This window comes from Takifugu rubripes, chromosome 3 (genome assembly GCF_901000725.2).
Source record: "Takifugu rubripes chromosome 3, fTakRub1.2, whole genome shotgun sequence".
NCBI lineage: Eukaryota > Metazoa > Chordata > Actinopteri > Tetraodontiformes > Tetraodontidae > Takifugu > Takifugu rubripes.
Window position 1 is genome coordinate 490,237 of NC_042287.1, and position 18,099 is coordinate 508,335.

At 52.9% G+C, this 18,099-nt stretch overlaps 3 protein-coding genes across 4 annotated transcripts; 2 read left to right on the top strand and 1 right to left on the bottom strand.

Annotated features, from left to right (window-relative positions):
* Positions 1-437: 437 nt before the first annotated feature.
* Positions 438-7,719, top strand: LOC101063340 (PHD finger protein 20-like). Its single transcript, XM_029834380.1, has 18 exons — positions 438-1,821; positions 2,850-2,929; positions 3,010-3,181; positions 3,272-3,356; positions 3,429-3,502; positions 3,587-3,818; positions 3,893-3,976; positions 4,094-4,153; positions 4,300-4,483; positions 4,562-4,671; positions 4,776-4,910; positions 4,994-5,077; positions 5,145-5,287; positions 5,379-5,478; positions 5,582-5,777; positions 5,852-6,026; positions 6,344-6,563; positions 6,652-7,719. The coding sequence occupies exons 2-18, from the start codon at positions 2,850-2,852 to the stop codon at positions 6,786-6,788; spliced, it is 2,271 nt and encodes a 756-aa protein (XP_029690240.1). The 5' UTR covers positions 438-1,821; the 3' UTR covers positions 6,789-7,719.
* LOC101063561 (protein NDRG3-like) lies at positions 6,718-16,195 on the top strand. 2 transcript variants are annotated; one of them, XM_029834446.1, is made up of 16 exons: positions 6,718-6,736; positions 11,559-11,689; positions 11,788-11,820; positions 11,903-12,008; positions 12,133-12,253; positions 13,804-13,866; positions 13,962-14,022; positions 14,245-14,331; positions 14,417-14,473; positions 14,603-14,706; positions 14,806-14,871; positions 15,063-15,114; positions 15,199-15,246; positions 15,359-15,394; positions 15,472-15,523; positions 15,592-16,195. In XM_029834446.1, exons 2-16 carry the CDS (start codon positions 11,630-11,632, stop codon positions 15,756-15,758), a joined length of 1,113 nt encoding a protein of 370 aa, XP_029690306.1. In that variant the 5' UTR covers positions 6,718-6,736; positions 11,559-11,629; the 3' UTR covers positions 15,759-16,195. The 2 variants fall into 2 exon arrangements, with proteins under 2 accessions (XP_029690306.1, XP_029690305.1); XM_029834445.1 differs by lacking the exon at positions 6,718-6,736 and adding an exon at positions 8,754-9,046.
* rfc2 (replication factor C (activator 1) 2) lies at positions 16,134-17,902 on the bottom strand. Its single transcript, XM_003962925.3, has 6 exons — positions 17,668-17,902; positions 17,470-17,575; positions 17,298-17,399; positions 16,965-17,223; positions 16,629-16,889; positions 16,134-16,535 (listed from the first exon to the last, which is right to left on the bottom strand). Exons 1-6 carry the CDS (start codon positions 17,879-17,881, stop codon positions 16,425-16,427), a joined length of 1,053 nt encoding a protein of 350 aa, XP_003962974.1. The 5' UTR covers positions 17,882-17,902; the 3' UTR covers positions 16,134-16,424.
* Between the last annotated feature and the right edge of the window lie 197 nt (positions 17,903-18,099).

The following is an 18,099-nucleotide window of genomic DNA, read 5'->3' on the forward strand; positions in this document are numbered from 1 at the left end:
GGGGTGACAGAGGCCTGTCAGGTGATCATGTTTCCGGACCCCGGCAGCCTTGGCCTATAACAGCATAGCTAAGATGTTAACCTAATGATTAGACGACCCCCTAAGTATGATAATTTGTATGTCTATAATAGTAACAGGAACTACAGAATTAGTAACAATAAGCTTTTTCAAAGAGGTAGGTTTTAAGCCTAATCTTAAAAGTATAGATGGAGTCAGCCTCCCGTACCTGGACAGGGAGCTGGTTCTATAGCAGGGGGGCCTGGTAGCTAAATGCTCAGCCCCCCATTCTACCTCTAGAGACTCTGGGAACCACAAGTAGACCAGCATTCTGAGAGCGGAGCGGTCTATTGGGCTGGTAAGGTATCACTAGCTCCTCCAGGTAGGATGGAGCTAGGCCTCTGAGGACCTTGTAGGTCAAAAGAAGGGTTTTAAAAATTATTCTAAATTTAACGGGCAGCCAATGAAGCGACGCCATTACAGGAGTTATGTGATCTCAATACGAAGATAAGACGAAGATAAGACCTTAGATAATCTAAAAGAGACACAGTGCTGACTACCGACACAGGCCGTACAGTTAAGAGCAGCAAGGAAACTCCTCCATGAAGGAATCTGTTCCTAAGGCATGGACTTCCATACAGAGGGTCAGGGGGCAGATGACAACTAGTCCTGCCCTGTCAGACACAGGCCCTTGGCGTTAAAGTACCTCCATGAGGTACGGGTTAGGGTTAACCCTAACCCTAACCCTTGAACGAGTATGGTGTCTGGCAAGGGAACGATTTCACTGGCCATATATAAGAAGGGAAATGAAGCATGTCACAAAGAAATGCCCACGTGTTGGCCGAAAAGAAACCTGTTGGACACGTCCGTGCCCCGGTGGCTTCCCTCACCTTCACTTCAGCACTGGACCTGGTGTGTAGAGATCACCTGCACCTCATACCTAGCCGTGGCAGATATGAATACTTCCTTGTGCACGGGATCATTTTGCAAGGTTTGCCCAAATTGATCCCACGGAAACAAATCTGGTTGAACCATAGCTGGTCGCATCTTTGAGGATTTTATCCCCTTCGGGTACCCAGGCGGATTACACCGCGATCAGGGTTGTGGGTCTGAGAATGAGTTCTGTAGGACTAGAAAACGGAGGTATCTGACACTAATGAAGAATGCCATCCAACGCTCGGGGAACTCCGACTGAGACCTTCAACCGGACCCTCTTACAGCTGCCGAGAATGCTTGCTGACTAGAAGAAATCAGTTGAAGGGGACCTTGCCCTACTTTCTGCTGCGCTGTCATCAGCCTGTAGATCCGTGGTCTGGTCTGATGGATGACAAGAGTCCAGGGACACAGGAGATCGCTTCCTTCATCTCATTCAGTTTGATCTCGGCAACCAGTGAGGAGGAAGATAATCCAAGATAAGAGGAAGGAGATCCAAATCTATTGGGATTGTTCCTTTGATTTTTCAGAATACAGATTTTGATGTCTCAAAAAATGCCATAAAGGATTAAGGGACGTTTATTATTCTGTCTCAGGTTCTGACCCAGACTTTGTCGTGTTTCTCCCCATAAATTTTAAGTGGTTTCTCTGTTAGGCTACTGAGTAATGATTGTCAAGCTGTGGTGGGCTGAAAAAAGCCGTCTTCGTCGATCGGATCGTGTAATAAACGTTGTTGTTGTGGCACCACACGCAGCAGCCAGGATTGCGTGCGTGCACCGTCATCGAGGTTCATGTTGTGTCTCAACACAGCTGAGCGGCGGCGGGGTCTGCGCACGCGCGCTCCAACAATCACAACAGTATGAAGAGTGAGGTGCTGGTGAAACGCGAGAGGTAAACAAGCTTTGCTCGCAGTCTCTCGCTTCCTTGAAAACACGTTGCTGCTCGTTACATCGGGATATTGTTGCGCGTTGAGAAACGTCTTTGCTTCGGAGACTTTTGATGGAAAGTTTGACTCGCTCGCGACTGTCACTTTGAGCCGTTCAGCTAGTTAGCGGTTAGCTTGTCTATCAGTCACCGGGGAGAAAAGACAACCCCATTTAAACGAGCGCGTCTCTGGCACGGCTGCCATCGTCCCATTGGGTTGGGTTGGTTAATAGTGAAGCTAGTTAAGCTCCTTCTCGGAGCATTTTGCTCCTAACTGAAGACCTCAGTGCTACCTCAAGCTAGCTCCATTGCAACATTAGCATATAGCCACTGTCAAATATCTCAGCGGGTGCCGAGAGGCGGGGACTCAGCTGTGATTGACAAGAGAAGCGACCAATGACCTTTCAGAAGAGGCGACCGTCACTCCGGGTCGACCAATCAGATCCTTTCTTCCCGGAAACACTCGTTGGTCGATGGTCGCAAAGGGAATAAACCCAGTTCGGTTGGGCTTATCACTTGTTTAAACTGGGCCTGTGTTGGCCATGTAAGAATGGACCACCGAGGAGACCACCTAAAGGGTTGTTCATCATTTCAGAAACAATTCCAATGAGATTTAATAGCCTGCTAATATTGACATTAATGGCTGTTTCTTTTCTTATCTTGATCAGAAGAAATGTGCTAATATTCCTTTGAATATTCATCTTGCTGTCACTTAAAAGTTAAATTCTGTTACAAGAACAGTTAAGGGACAAATAATTTGCTAAATCCCAATGATATAATGATTTAGGACATCCACGGCAACATTCATTGGCCGAACAAACCAACCCTGAAAAGAATATATCAAAATGTTGCGTCAGAATTGTACACTTTATTTTAATTTTTGCCCTCTAGGTAAGCATTAGTCTGTGGATGATGCTGTTGCTAGCGGTTATTCATGGCCAATTGTGATGTTGATAACATTGATAAATTCCTATTGGATGTCATGTGTCTGCCAGATGAAGACTCCTCCAGACAGGGCAGGGATCATCTTTGAGGTTGGAGCTCAGCTAGAAGCCCGAGAACGCCACAAGAAATGGTCTGGAGCCCACCGCCATTACCGTTGAACACCATCGCCACCAGTGGCGTTGTCTTATCCGTCCACTGTCGTCCCGTCAGGTATTCAGCCACCATCAAGAAGATTGACTGCGACAGGGAACGGGTGCTGGTCCACTACCAGCACTGGAGTCACCGTCACGATGAATGGTTTCAGTGGAACTCGCCGCTCCTGCGGCCGCTGGAGCGCGTCAGCCTGAGGAGGCAGGGCTTGAGTCCACCACATTCACCCGTGGTATGACACATCCCAGTCAGCTGACTGGAGCAGGTGATGTTTCCTTGTTGTGTAGATGATGGCTTTGGTGTTTTTGCCTCGGTGTCTCAGGTCTTTGCTGCAGGTATGAAGGTTCTGGCCTGCTGGACAGACTGCCGGTTCTACCCCGCCAAGATCCTCAGCGTCAACAGAGACAGTGAGGCACACGCTCTCTCTGAAAGAGTGTATGCTCAGTCAGGCTTCACATGTCTGCGTGCACGTGTTTCAGATTCCTACAAGGTTCGTTTCTACGATGGTGTTGTTCGCACGGTGAAGCCCACGAAGGTCAAACCCTTCCAGGAAGTAAGAAATTGCCCACTTCATCCTTTTGGCCTTTGTGAGACGGCACTACTCAGGGTTTATGTGTGTGTGTGTGTCGTGCAACAGAACTCCAGAGCTGAGAAGACTGCGGTGGGAAGTGAGGACTGGGAGGACGGGGGCAGTGAGGAGGAGAGTGCGGAGGAGAAGCAGAAAGAGGGAGAAGATAAGAAGGACGTGGAGGAGAAGGTGACAGCTGACGAAAGGGAAGGAGGTGAGAATGAGGAGGAGGAGGAGGAGAAAAAGAGGAAGGCTGAGCGTCCCTCCTGTCATTCACCAGCGAAGAAACAAGCAGATGGAAGTGAGTCTAGTTGGTTGCACCTCCCAGAATTCTCCACTGCTTCCTGATAACACCAGGAGCTGCTCCTCCTCCAGGTACAAGCAGCGGAGTGCAGAACGAGCTCCTCACAGGTGACCCTCCCCTGCTGGTTCCACCGAAGCTGCCCCACATAGACAGAGGTCATTTCAGCTCAAATCCAGATGTTTTAATCAGAACTTCCTGTCGTTTGCATGGGCGACACATCTGTAGGAGGTTCCACTGCTGTTAGCGCCAACTTGACATATTTGATCTTTTAGATGTCCTGTTGGAGCGCCAGGCACACCTGCCCACCACACACAAGTTCAGCCGAGAGCCACGTGAGGGCACACACACACACACACACACACACACACACACACACACACACACACACACACACACACACACACACACACACACCTTACAGGATAAAGAGGGACACCTTTTGTGAAAGTCTTGAGCGTCCGTCCGTCTGTCCTCTCAGTGTACCGGGTCATAAAGAACCAGCCCCCTCCCATCCTCTCCATCGAACTGGACCACAACCCTTTCAAGTGTCCAGCTGCCGGCTGCTCCAAGTCCTTCAGGAAGGCCAGCCTGCTGCACTACCACATCAAGTACTACCACTCTGAGCAGCAGGTGGACGCCTGTGTCGGCGAGGAGCCTCCTAGGTGGGTTGGTGGGCTGGGTCACACACGTGCACGGAGCTTAGCGGCGGGAGGGTGAAGAACTGTCTGTCATGGTTGCAGGAGGAGGAGGTCATCCTCTAAAAGGGATGACTTTGTGCCAGGCTTGAAGTCAGGGGACCAAATCCAGACCTGTCACCATGACGACAGAGACCCCGGCCCCCTGGAAACAGGTATTCTGTCTGTGACAGTCGGGGTTTCCCGGCGTGAAACTTTCACACCAATAAAGGTTTATCCCACTAGTGTGTGTGTGTGTGTGTGTGTCTCACCCATCCAGGTGAGCTACAGCAGGACGCAGGTGGGGAGAAGACAGGGCAGGACAGGAAGGACAGGAGGAACTTCCTGAGAGTCAAACTGAAGAAGAAGAAGAAATTGAAGAAGAGAAAGAAGAAGAAGAGGAAGAGTCAGCCAGGTGAGAAGCCTTTCTGGTCCACAGGAGCCGCTTCCCTCCAGCCCTCATGTCCTGTCCACACGCTGTCTTTGTCTCCTGCTCAGGACTGTGCAGCAGCGATGATGAAATCTCAGACAAACCTGCGGTCCCTCTGAAGCCTTGTGAACCTCCGAACACACCTTCACAAGGTGGGCACACACACGCCCGAGGACCCCACACTTCCTGTCTGACCTCAGCCTTGTGTCTCACCTTCAGTGGACGACGGCAGCGACTGGTCGACACTGACGGCCGAGAGCGGAGAGGACACTCCCCCGTGGCCTGTCGGCATGGAGACTGAGGAGTGTGAGCTGGTGAGGTGTGTGTGCGAAGTGGACGAGGAAAATGACTTCATGATTCAGGTAATCCACTTCCACACCTGAGCTACGGAAGTCCAAACGTGCTTTTATTGAGCGCTAACGTGCACCTGTGTGTGTGTGTGTGTGTGTGTAGTGTGAGTCCTGTCTATGTTGGCAGCATGGCACCTGTATGGGATTATATGAAGACAACGTCCCACAAAACTACATCTGTTATTACTGCAGACACTTTGCAGGTATGCCGTCACTATGGTAACCGGGCAGAATCTCACAGTAGTATGATGGTGATGCTAACGTGTGTGTATAATGTGTTTGTGTGTGTGTGTGTCGGGGGGGCAGGGTGGCGGCGTGCTCAACATTTCCTGTCAGAACCTGACCTGCTGATTTCGGGCCAGATGTTCGGCCTGTCCTGTGTGAAGGAGAACTACTCTCAGATCAACTCCTCCAAAATTTCTCACACCAGCCACCTGCTGGGACACGTCCAGGTCCTCACTCAGGTCCTGAGTGGACTCAAGCTCCAGATGGCCATGCTGCAGTGAGTGCTCCTCTGAGCGTCCTCTGAGTCCCCACAAACACCTTTTCATTCTGTCCCTCTGTCGGTCCACGAAGCTCACCGTCCCACCCCGAGCTGAAGCTGTGGAGGCTGCCATGGAAACGGGAGGAAGGGGTGCTCTGCTATGTCAGCAGTGAGCACTGCTACCAAAAGCCTGGTGCATCCTGGGAAACGCCAGATGAGGCAAGACAGTGGAAGGCTGCAGTGAAAGAAGAGCAGGAGGTAAAAAGGGTAAATGCGCTGGGGACAAAGCTGCTCGTCCTGATTATTGTCCCGCTGAATGAGACAAACAGCCCGTTGACTATATTATTGTGACGAGAGGGGTGTGTGAAGAAGAAGGCGTTCACAGAACACGCTCGTGCTGTTGCTAGGAAACCACCCAAAAGTGTGCAGCGTGAAGCCGGACGCTCTGGTCGGTGCGGGACTATTCATACCGCCCAGAGATTTTCGGTGCACGCACAAGAAAAGTGCGCTACTCTTTTCGACAGGGTTGGAGGTGAGTTCTTTTCTTTGGAGGACTGATGTCCACTTTGATTCTGCTTCTGCAGGACAGAACAGCCGCAGATGTTTGCAGGGAGGTGCTGACACGCTCGGCTGGAAGAGCAGAAACCCAAACTCGCGGCTGTGAAGACGCCGCGGCTCAAGCGCCCACGCTGGAGCCCCGGACGGCGTCCGTGGCCGAGTGTCAGCTCAACCTGCTGGAGCACGTGGAGGCTCTCCATCACCAGATCAGCAGCAGGATGGACCTGATAGAGCGGGAGCTGGATGGTAACCTGCCCCTGAGCTGGGAGTCCAACTCCAGAGACGCTGAAAACAGTGGGCCAGCTAACTGCCCCCCCCCCCTCTGTCTCTGCAGTGTTGGAGTCCTGGTTGGACCACTCTGGCGAGCTGGAGCCTCCTGATCCTTTGTCCCGCCTCCCCCAGCTGAAACAGCGAATCAGGTGGCTGCTGCATGACCTGTGCACCGTTAGAAGGCTTTCGTTCTGGCGCTGAGTTTGATTGCTAGTAGGACAGGCGTAGCGAGCCGAGCGGCATCTGGAGACGCCCCCCCCCCAGCTGGTGGCAGAGAGCAACATGAGGGCTTTTAGAAACCGAAGGGGCATTTGCTGCATCACACAAAGGGGCCAGAACAGTTGTGAGATCCGCTGCGTGGTGGATGGTTGGTGACGAGCGACTCTCACAGCTTACATCATTTTAGTGCAGCCATCAAAGGCGGGACTGTGGAAACACCCCTAAAATACCAGCCGTTTGTTCACATTGGTAGTTTTGTAAGAAGAATGTTTGTTGTTGCTTTCATCTGCTCACTCAACGTCAAGACTTCATCAGTGGGATTTTGGGAGTCCACAACAAAGGCTACACCTGATTTCAGCACCTGGACACTGGATGTGTGTTGATGTGTGTTGCTAACAGCAGCGGAGGCCGTGGAGCAGGTCCAAACGTGTCCTCTTCGCAGCGCTCTGCTGTATCACCTGTTGCTAAACAAAGTGGGTCAATTGTGGTTACGGTCAGTGGAAGCGACTCAGCCCACCAGGTCCTCCCAGATCTCCCCAGGTTCTCCCCAGTTCTCCCAGGTCCTCCCCAGTCCTCCCAGATCTCCCCAGGTTATTCCAGGTCCTCCCCAGTCCTCCCAGGTCCTCCCCAGTTCTCCCAGGTCCTCCCCAGTCCTCTCAGGTCCTCCCAGATCTTCCCAGGTCCCCCCAGGTTCTCACAGGTCCCCCCAGGTCCTCCCAGGTCCTCTCACAGCCTCTGTCCAGGCCAAGCAGAGGTGAATGTGGTCACAGCTGGACTGAACAACTCAACTCTGAAGAAACTCATTATTCCACAGGTCGGGTTGCGGTGAGAGGGTTAGGGTTAGGTTTAGGAGGGAAGGGTTAGGGTTAAGGTTAGGAGGGTTAAGGTTAGGAGGGTTAGTGTTAAGAGGGAAGGGTTAGGGTTAGGAGGGAAGGGTTAGGATTAGGAGGGTTAGGGTTAGGAGGGTTAAGGTTAGGAGGGTTAGTGTTAGGAGGGAAGGGTTAGGTTTAGGAGGGTTAGGGGGTTACGGTTAGGGTTAGGAGGGAAGGGTTAGGGTTAGGAGAGAGGGGTTAGGGTTAGGAGGGAAGGGTTAGGGTTAGGAAGGAAGCCTCCTTTTCTGAATCTTTGCCAGCTCTCCTGATATTAAAGCACTGAAGGTCGGTTCTGAAACATGGTTATGTGACCCCAGCCGTTCAGGACGGACCCGTCGGCCCAGAAATGAGAGACGGATTCAGGAAAGCAAAGAGAAAGAACCCAGTCTTTCCTTGATCCTAAACAGCCCAACGTTAGCGCTCAGTCTTGGTTGAGAGTGAAGGGCCCGACGCCGCCCTCTGACCTCTGTGAGGAAGCAGCGTCAGTACCCCAGTGGTTCTGGATCCTACAGAGAAGCAACGCGCAACTTCTCCACCTTTCTTCACGTGTGATGTTTGAAGGAGCGGGATGAGGACGCCGGCGACTTCCTGCACAGCAACGCTACACTTTTAGACGCTTTTGCTCGGCGTAGATTCGGACCATTTGGCCCGACAACTAGAACTGACGTCTAGAGTCCAGAGCTGGTGGCTGAGAGCTGAACTAAAGTCTTACAGAAATTCTATTTTTAATAGGAAGGTTATTTAAAAGACTTTTATTATTTTTCTTCAGTTTTTTTTTCCTTTTACAATTTTTTAAAGTGTATAAGTTTGGAGAGAAGCTTCTGAAGTGTGATAAAAGGTTGTCAAATGGACGAGGACGTGTTTCATACAGTTCTTATTTGTGTCTTGAACAGTTCTGATATTTCTGTTTCCCTCCATAAACTGAGCTCATTGCTGAACGTGATCGTGTGCGTACGCGTGCGTTCATAACCTGTTTCTGCTGGCCAAGCGGCACCAAACGTTCGGAGCAGAGTTGGTGGTATTTTCACTCGGTATAGATGTACAGACGCAGATAGCCACGCAACAGACTCTCTGCGCATGCGCAATCCCTAAAGGGCTCGTGGAGGAGCGGACTCAGCGGCGCTTTTATCTTCATTTTCAGCAAAGATCAAAGAAACTCCGCCTCGCTTCCTGTTCCAGCACAGATAAAAGCGATGACCTCATGGTTCTGATTGTTTACGTGACCGTAGCCCCGCCCCCCGAGCGCCCGCGTGCTGAGCACTGAGTCAGTTTGACAGACCTCGCGATCAGCTCGACACGAGTAGCTAAGCGCGTGGGTGATCCCCTAACTGGAGCAGCTCACGGCCTCGGTGCGGGGAGCGGATCACCGTGAGTAACCTTCACTTGCTCACAACTAACCTTGTTAAGGCTAGTTAGCTTTACAGCTAAACGACAAGCGTAGGCTGACTGTCATGAACGGTGAGAGTTGACGCGACACAGCCTTCTTCGGTACCTTCGAGTCCATCTATGGTGCGCGCGTCTGCGTGACAGAGGGACAATATGTGTAGGGATCACCTAAAAACATGGTGATAAGGCTCCTTAATTAGCAGCGTTTAAAGCAGCTAATCCGGACGCGCGCGTGCGTGCGTGTGGGAGTGAGAGAGCGTGGGTGGTCAGCAGCAGAGCCAGGAGCATCAACATAATATCTGAACACATGAGCAGATCTGAGCAGAGCTTGATCGGATCACTGGTTCTGGATCACTGGTTCTGGATCGTTGACTACGGATCATCAGTGATGGTCTCAGACTTGTTGAACATCCAGCCCATACCGGTAATACCAGAAGTCCTGTTTAGATGATGAAGCTCATATGTGGAACCAAGATCCATCAATAATTGTATCAAATTATTGGTTTGTTTGGTGAGGTTCTGCTCCCGTCCTACAGATCCAGAGATCCACCCCTGGACCTGGTCTGAGCTCCCAGTATCAGCACGAGAGCTTTGTCCTCTCTGTCCTCTGATGATTGGACTTTAATTCAGCAGTAAATTAAATTAGTGAGGCTCCAGGAGGTGGATTAAAGCCCCTCCTCAACAGATTTGATGTGGAATAGAAGAGAAACTGGTTCCGTAATGAGGTCAGGTAAGAGGACAGGGCTGTCTTCAGACCTCCCCAACCTTCTGCTGAGGGTGCTGGTCGTGGACACTCACCACACGGTTCCACTGCTGAAGACACAGGATGTTGAAACTGGTTGGATGTCTGCTGCACCACAGTGGCGCACACCTGTGTAATACTGGGACCCGTGTGGATGCCAGAACACAGCACCACCGGTGGTGGTCGCTGTCCTGCTCCTGTCCTCTCCTGTCCCATCCTACCCTGTTCCTGTCCTGTCCTGTCCTGTCCTGTCCTGTCCTGTCCTGTCCCATCCTATCCTGCTCCTGTCCTCTCCTGCCCTGTCCCATCCTATCCTGCTCCTGTCCTGTCCCATCCTATCCTGCTCCTGTCCTGTCCTGCTCCTCTCCTGTCCTCTCCTGTCCCATCCTACCCTGCTCCTGTCCCATCCTATCCTGCTCCTGTCCCATCCTGTCCTGCTCCTGTCCCATCCTGTCCTGTCCTCTCTTGTCCTGCTCCTGTCCTCTCCTGTTGTGTTCCTGTCCTGTCCTGCTGCTGTCCTGTCCCATCCTGTCGTGCTCCTGTCCTGTCGTGCTCCTGTCCTGTCCTGCTGCTGTCCTGTCCCATCCTGTCCTCTCCTGTTGTGCTCCTGTCCCATCCTGTCCTCTCCTGTTGTGCTCCTGTCCCATCCTGTCCTATCCTATCCTGTCCTCTCCTGTTCCTGTCCTCACTTCTCCTGTCCTGCTCCTGTCCTCTCCTCTCCTCTCCTGTCCTGCTCCTTTCCTGTCCTGTCCCATCCTGTCCTGCTCCTGTCCCATCCTGTCCCGTCCAATGACTGGTCTTGATACACCTCAATGGCTGCAGGTTTGTGGGCTTGTCTGGTTTAGCTGTCAGGCCTGAATGACAACAGTCAGAAAAACATGTGTGTGTGTGTGTGTGTGTGGGGGGGGGGGGGGGGGGGGTGTTGGTTATATGTTTGGGCTGGAGCCAGATGGCCCAAAGGAAGCTCAATATCCATCCAGAACATTGCTGCGCCACTGCCTGCCCCCCCCCCCCCCCCCACACACACACACGCACGCACACACATGCACACACAATGTGTTGTAGCAGAACATGGTGGTGAAGGGGCTCCTGACCCTGCTGAGCCAGTCAGCTAACGTTGCTAACCTAGCTAGCTTTAGTTGTGTCGTTGGGCTGATGTGGCCGAGCTGTGTTCTGAGCTGTCTTCTGGTGTCCATGCGTGCTTTGATACAGGTGCTTCTCTTGACCCGCTGCCTGTCTTTCCGCTCCTCCTCCAGCACTTAAAGAGCCTTCACCACCGGGCTTCGGGTTTCTGCATCCTGTTGCACATGTCAGAACCACTCCCCCCCTGCTGGAGGAGACTGTTGTGCTGTAGTCCACAAATAGCCACCTTGCAAATGTCCCACAATGGTCCGGCTGGAGCTGGGATAGTCTCCAGGACCCCATTAAGGGGTCAAGCAGTAGAAGATCTGTTAGTTCTGTGGCCACAGGGCCTGAGACCGGTTCCTGTTTGTTGAGTCTGAACCAATGGAGAGCATCACCCATCCTTGGGGATGTGGGCCGGAGGGGGACATCTTTGACCTCTGTGGCTCGTTGGGATGCACGGAATGAATCCGTGACAGGGGTCCATATTTGCTCCGTGTTCTGGTGTGTAGAATGGGAAGCTGTGGTCAGACCGGTCCAGATGGAGCCGAGTCCTCCCAAGCCTGGTGTCTGAACCTCCTCAGCGTTGGCCATGTGTACGACATCACTGACAGGTGCTTTGTCCCTCAGTGTCCTCTTCCATCCGTCCACCTGCCTGTGGACGTGTCCCAACGATCAGTGAGTGACGCTACAGCAGCCATATGATGGAGGAGCTTCACGATGTCCAGCTGACTGAGATCAAACCACTGCTGACAGGACAGGTGGGCCAGCAGCTCTGGACGAGGCTCCTTTGTCCCTTGTCTTCATCTTCATCCCTCATTAAAACACCTGAGTGATGAAGAACTTGTGTCTCTTTTAGAATGCCAGGAACCTGCAGGACTTTGAAAGTCAGGTGAGTTCAACCTGTCTGGACAGGGTTCAGAAAAGTCAAAGCTCCGGGTTGTGTGAGATATTGGTTCCTGCCTCGTCCTCAGGAGCATGACGTGGAAACGGCCCACGGGGTTCTGCACGTTACCATGAGGGGGGTTGCCAAGGGCAACCGACCCACAATCCTCACTTACCATGACGTTGGCCTCAACCGTGAGTAAACCTGCACTCCTTCTACACACACATGGTCCTGAAGAAGCTAAACGTGTGTGTGTGTGTGTGTGTGTGTGTGTGTGTGTGTGTGTGTGTGTGTGTGTGTGTGTGTGTGTGTGTGAAGATAAGTCTTGTTTTAACAGCCTGTTTAACTATGAAGACATGCAGGAGGTGACACAGCATTTCTCCGTTCTGCACGTTGATGCTCCAGGACAGCAGGAGAATGCTCCTGGGTTCCCTGCTGGGTAACACACACACACACACACACACACACACACACACAGCTCTGATGGCAGACTGTTTGTGATTACAGTCTGATGGCTGAAGGAACTGCTTGTCAGAGGGAGGGGTGAACGGTTGGGTCGGGGTGTGTGGGCTCCTTGATACTGGAGCCAGCTCTCATGTGGCCTCAGCTGTGCCCCTGCGTCCCTGACGTGGTGCACCCTATCACAGCGATGTCCTCTGCAGACTGTAGGCTGGAGGACACAGAGTCGTGGGTGAACAGGGTGTAGAGGATGGGACCAAGGACATGCCCCTGCGGTGTGCCGGTGCTGGTTGATGGCTGAAGTCTCGTTCCCCATCCTAGCAGACTGGGGCCAGCCAGCCAGAAAGGCCAGAAACCAGTCAGAGAGTATGGGTGTAGTTGAGGGAGGACAGTTTGTGGCTGAGCATGTGGGGGGGCTGACCGTGTTGATTGTGGAGTTGTAGTCCATTAAGAGAGTATCCTGATAGAGGTGTCTTTAATGATGATACATGGTCTGGTGGTCTGTTTGTCTGACGGTCTGTTGGTCTGACAATCTGTTGGTCTGATGGTCTGTTGGTCTGACGGTCTGTTAGTCTGACGGTCCGTTGGTCTGACGGTCCGTTGGTCTGACGGTCCGTTGGTCTGACGGTCTGTTGGTCTGACAATCTGTTGGTCTGACGGTCCGTTGGTCTGACGGTCTGTTGGTCTGACGATCTGTTGGTCTGACGATCTGTTGGTCTGACGATCTGTTGGTCTGACGATCCGTTGGTCTGACGATCCGTTGGTCTGACGGTCTGTTAGTCTGACGGTCCGTTGGTCTGATGGTCTGATGGTCTGTTGGTCTGACGGTCTGTGGCTAGAACCTGTTTTTCAGTCTGGTCTTTAGCCTCCTTGCTTTCACAGCCCTGAAGCGTCTGCCAGCCGACAGTGGCTGCCCAGTGTGCTGTGGGTCAATGCCGTCTTTGTGCTCTAGACATTGTAGATGTGGTGGTGGGAAGGCTGCTCCATACAGGGACACACTGGGCTGCTTCCTTCCTGTCCTGGAGGGGCACTTCCCATTGAAGGCTGAGATGCAGTTGGTCTACGGTGAAAGTTGCTGAGGAGTCTCTGTCGAGCCTTCTTGATAGCATGCGGTGTGGTGTGAAGGGTCAGGGTCTATTTGGGTCTGAGCCTGCTGTCCCTCTTCCCCGGGTCAATAATCGTCTCCGGTGGTTGTCCCGGCACCAGGAAACCAGCTAAGCCACCAGCTCTGGTCTCTGCGGGCGATCAGCCCGATGAGGATTGTGTTGTCTGTTAATGGTGGACCTGTTTCTTTGGGAGGGGACACGGTCGTCAGTGACGAGGGTGTCCAGCAGTGGACTGAGCACACAGCCATGGGGAACTCCTATGCCCACAGTTTATGTGCCTGATGTCCTGCTACCAAATTGTTGTGTCTGTGAGGACCAGAGTGATAAAGGAGGATGAGTTCAGGACCTGTCCTGCCTCACAGAACTGTGTCCCTCTGTGGATCCGGTTCCATGTTGTATTGACCTGTTGTGTGTCTGTGAGCAGGTACCAGTATCCCACCGTGGACGAGCTGGCCCAGATGCTGCCAGCTGTCCTGTCGCAGCTCCAGTAAGAAGCTTCTGGTCTTCACAGGTTTAGTAAAACTTTGAGATGTGGGATCAGTTCACCATGAGTGTGTGTGTGTGTGTGTGTGTGTGTTTCAGGGTGAAGAGTGTGATCGGTATCGGTGTTGGAGCTGGAGCCTACATCCTCACCAAACTGGCTGTAAGTATTGTCGCACTCACTCACTCACTCACTCACTCACACACTCACTCACACTCACACTCACACTCTCTCTCACACACACACACACACTCACACACACACACACTCTCTCTCACACACACACACACACACACACACACACACACACACACACACACACACACACACACACACACACACACACACACATGACCTCAGTTCAGCCAGCTGTCTGTCACGCAGCTGAATGAGCCCAGTCTGGTGGAGGGGCTGGTTCTGATCAACATTGACCCGTGTGCCAAGGGCTGGATGGAGTGGGCGGCCTCGAAGGTGAGCGCTGGCCACACACACACGTGCACAGGCTTGATGAGCACATGTGGCTGTGTCACTAAACCCAATAATCTGCTTGTTCCAGCTGAGCGGCTGGACAAGCAACCTGATCGACACCATCATGGACCACCACTTCAGCACTGTGAGGACAGACGAGGACACTGGTGAGACTGGTGAGACATGTGCTCAGCTGTGACCCCTCTGTGTGTGTGTGTGTGTGTGTGTGTGTGTTCGTGTGTGTGTGTGTGTGTGTGTGTGTGTGTGTGTGTAGGAGGAGCTGACTGAGAATAAGGAGATTGTACAGACGTACAGACTCCACATCTCTCAGGACATACCGCAGGACAACCTAGGGCTCTTCTACAGCAGCTACGAGAGGTAGGAACTGAGGAGACACTGAGGCTCCACCCCCATTCTGACGCATCGTTTTACACCTGAGAACCCCCCCCCCCCCTTTCTCCCCCCTCCCCCCGTTAGTCGTATGGATTTAGAGATGGAGCGTCCAGTCCTCGGTCTCAACGACACCACAGTCACCACGCTCAGGTAGGACTCTTCTGTACACCAGCTCCAGCTCTGAAGGGTTCTGCAGGTTTGTTCTTAAGAAATCACAGAACTCTAGAGATGAAGCAGCATTTTCAGATGTACGACTACTCAGGAGGGGGAGGGAGGGGGACCAGGACCAGGACCAGGACCTAGGGATTCCGCTCATTATTACGTCCTGTCCTCTCTGTCAGGTGTCCCACCCTGCTGGTGGTTGGAGACACTTCACCAGCGGTTGATGCTGTGGTGAGCATGTGACTTGTTTCCATAACAACAGCCAGGATGCGATGTCAGATGCTCATGACCGCGGTCTTTCTGTCTGCTCTGTAGGTGGAGTGTAACTCCAGACTGAACCCTACAAAGACCACTCTGCTGAAGGTAGCCACGTCTCACTGTGCTCTGAATACTGTCGCCAATCTTTCCTGATGCCTTTGTGAAGCCAAACGACGCCATTGTGGCTGAAGCTTGTTGTTCTGTATCTGTCCACTAGATGGCGGACTGTGGCGGCCTTCCTCAGGTGGTGCAGGTGAGCTCCTCATCATCGACTTCTCAAAGAAATGGAACGTTGGTGTCAACTGACGCGCTGTGTTTTGGTTTCCTAAGCCTGGAAAACTCGCAGAGGCCTTCAAGTACTTTGTGCAGGGGATGGGCTACAGTGAGTATCTTCAGCAGTATTGCCGTGTTTCACACCTGTGGTCTGAGCTCGATGCCTCTGTTGGTCAGTGCCCACAGCAGGGATGACCCGGCTGGTTCGCTCCAGGACTCACTCGGCCTCCAGCGTCGGCTCCAGCGACGGATCGCGGAGCCGCGGCGCTGCGGTCCCGCTGGCAGAGGACATCTCCCCCAGCAACGACCACGCGGCGCTGCGCACCATTGAGATGAGCGCGTAGGCCCCCCAGGTTCTGTAGACTGCCGTCACACCTCCCAAAAAGCATGAAACCATACCTTCTCACGCAGGAGCCCGGCGGTCGCGACGGCAACAGTGGAGCTACCTGTACCTTGCCTGGTTTAGATGTAGACGTGCAGTGTCCTCTTCTAATAGTTGTTCCCTGTTCCTTTGGACTTGATGGCGTTTTCTTTGACCCGGTTGGTGATTGTATTTATCTTGTAGTTCTTCAGCACAGGGGCCTCGTTAATGCCAGGCGCTGGGATGTTCTCTCAGACCACCTGTACACGCATGCTCCGTGTGGGATTCCCTTTATTTATTACAGCCGTTTACACATTTGTACCGACGCTTTCGTAGACCGGATTGTTGAGCTTGAATGTAAACCTGTTTTTTAGTGAAATAAAGCTTGTTGTCTTACAGGCTGCTCCTGGTTCCAACCTGAATGCTTTCGGACTCTTGTTGGTCTCATTCAAACAGATCACATTTTCAAAAGCGCCTCGTTTTTAATATTTTGTGGGGGGAAAAAAAACAGTTTTGTTCTTTTAAAGTCTAAAACTGAGGGTGTTTTTAGTGCACAGCTCCAACGTAAGGTTTGCCACCACAGGGCGACGTCTGTGGAACCAGCTGCAGCAGCGACCCAGTCAGGCCTGGGAGGGGAGCGGCGTGGCGTTCAGCTGGCAGCAGGCGGCGCTGTCTTGCTGCAGAGTCTCCCCAGGAGACCCGCCATCTGGAGCAGCGAATTGACCCCCTCAGCCACCCTCATGTGGGTGTAGCCAATTTCCTGCGGAATCAGACGCAGCAAAAGTCACCTCAGGCAGCAGATGGCGACCTTCTCTTTGAGGTGGGCGTCGGCGGGGGCGGAGCTCCGACTCACCTTGATGAATTCCAGTTTGAGGTACTCGGCCATCTGGTAGGTTTTGCAGACCCTGAAGATGTTTCCGATGATGTCCTCCGGGGAGTAGCCCAGCGCCCACAGCTGCTCCACCACTTTGTAGGCCTCATCAATATTCCCATCCACGCAGTGTCCCAGCATGCTTTTCACCAGCAGAGGGTGGGGCTCGTCACACACCTTGAAGACATTCTCGCTGTTGACGAAGCCAAAGCCCGCGTTGGTGGACTGCAGATTATTCAGAGCCTGAAAACACATGAAGAGGAAGTCAGCCGAGGGGCTGCAGGCGTCCCACAAACAGGGCGGCAGCCACGTTTCCACCTGTCTCATGTCTCCCTGGGCCGTGAAGATGACCGCCTCCAGCCCGTCGTCCGACACCGACAGAGCCTCCTTCTCCACCACCTCCTGCAGGCGGGCCAGGATCTGTCCATCTGTCAGTTTGGAGTACCGCAACACGGCGCAGCGGGACTGGATGGGCTCAATGATCTTATCGGAGGCGTTACAGGCCAGGGCGAAGCGTGTGGTCTTTGAGTAGATCTCCATGATCCTGCGCAGGGCCTGCTGAGCACCGTCGGTCATGCTGGGGGGGGAAACCTGACAGCTAAGGTTGTGTGATGGCAAACTTTTGATGGTGCTTTAAGTCTGTGTCCTCACCTGTCGGCTTCATCCAGAATGATGATCTTGTGCCTTCCCCTGGGCAGCGTGACCTTCTGTTGAGCGAACATCTTAATCTTGTTCCTCACCACATCGATGCCCCTGCAGAGGCAACAACCGGGGTCACCGGGCCTGTCGCCGGACAACACGTGACTCCCCCACGCAGCCGTACCTGTCGTTGGAGGCGTTCAGCTCCAGCACGGCATCCTTCGTGGAGGCTCCTAGCAGCGCTCGGGCCAAGCACAAGATGCTGGTGGTCTTCCCGGTGCCTGGAGGGCCTGATGACACACAACAGTCAAATATCACCTTTTAAGAAGAACTTGCTGGGCTCTTTTGGACCAGTTCCCCGTTCAGCGAGCTGCAAACGGACCTGCGATGATGATGTTCGGAACGTTCCCTTCCCTGGCGAACACTTCCAACCGGCTCACCGTCTCCTCGTTCCCCACGACCTCATTCAGCTTCAGCGGCCGGTACTTCTCCACCCACGGCAGCTCGTATGTGGGGTTCTTAGCTGACGGTTCATCGGCGTCAGTGTTCGTTCGGCTGGCAGCCGGTTTCTGGTCCTCCGTCACCTCCACGTCCATGTTGAACGCTGCTCACTAAGCGCGCGAACAGCACGTCCCCCCGGACAGCCACCCAGCAGCAACGTCTCCTCTTATTGGTGGAGCGTTCAGCCACGAGCGGCCTGATTGGAGGAGAGTCTGCGCCAATGACGAGATATTTACATTTAGGACGAAAATCTCGTCTAGTTCTGCCAAAGCGCTACAGAGATATTAAATTAATAATCAAAAGTATTTACAGA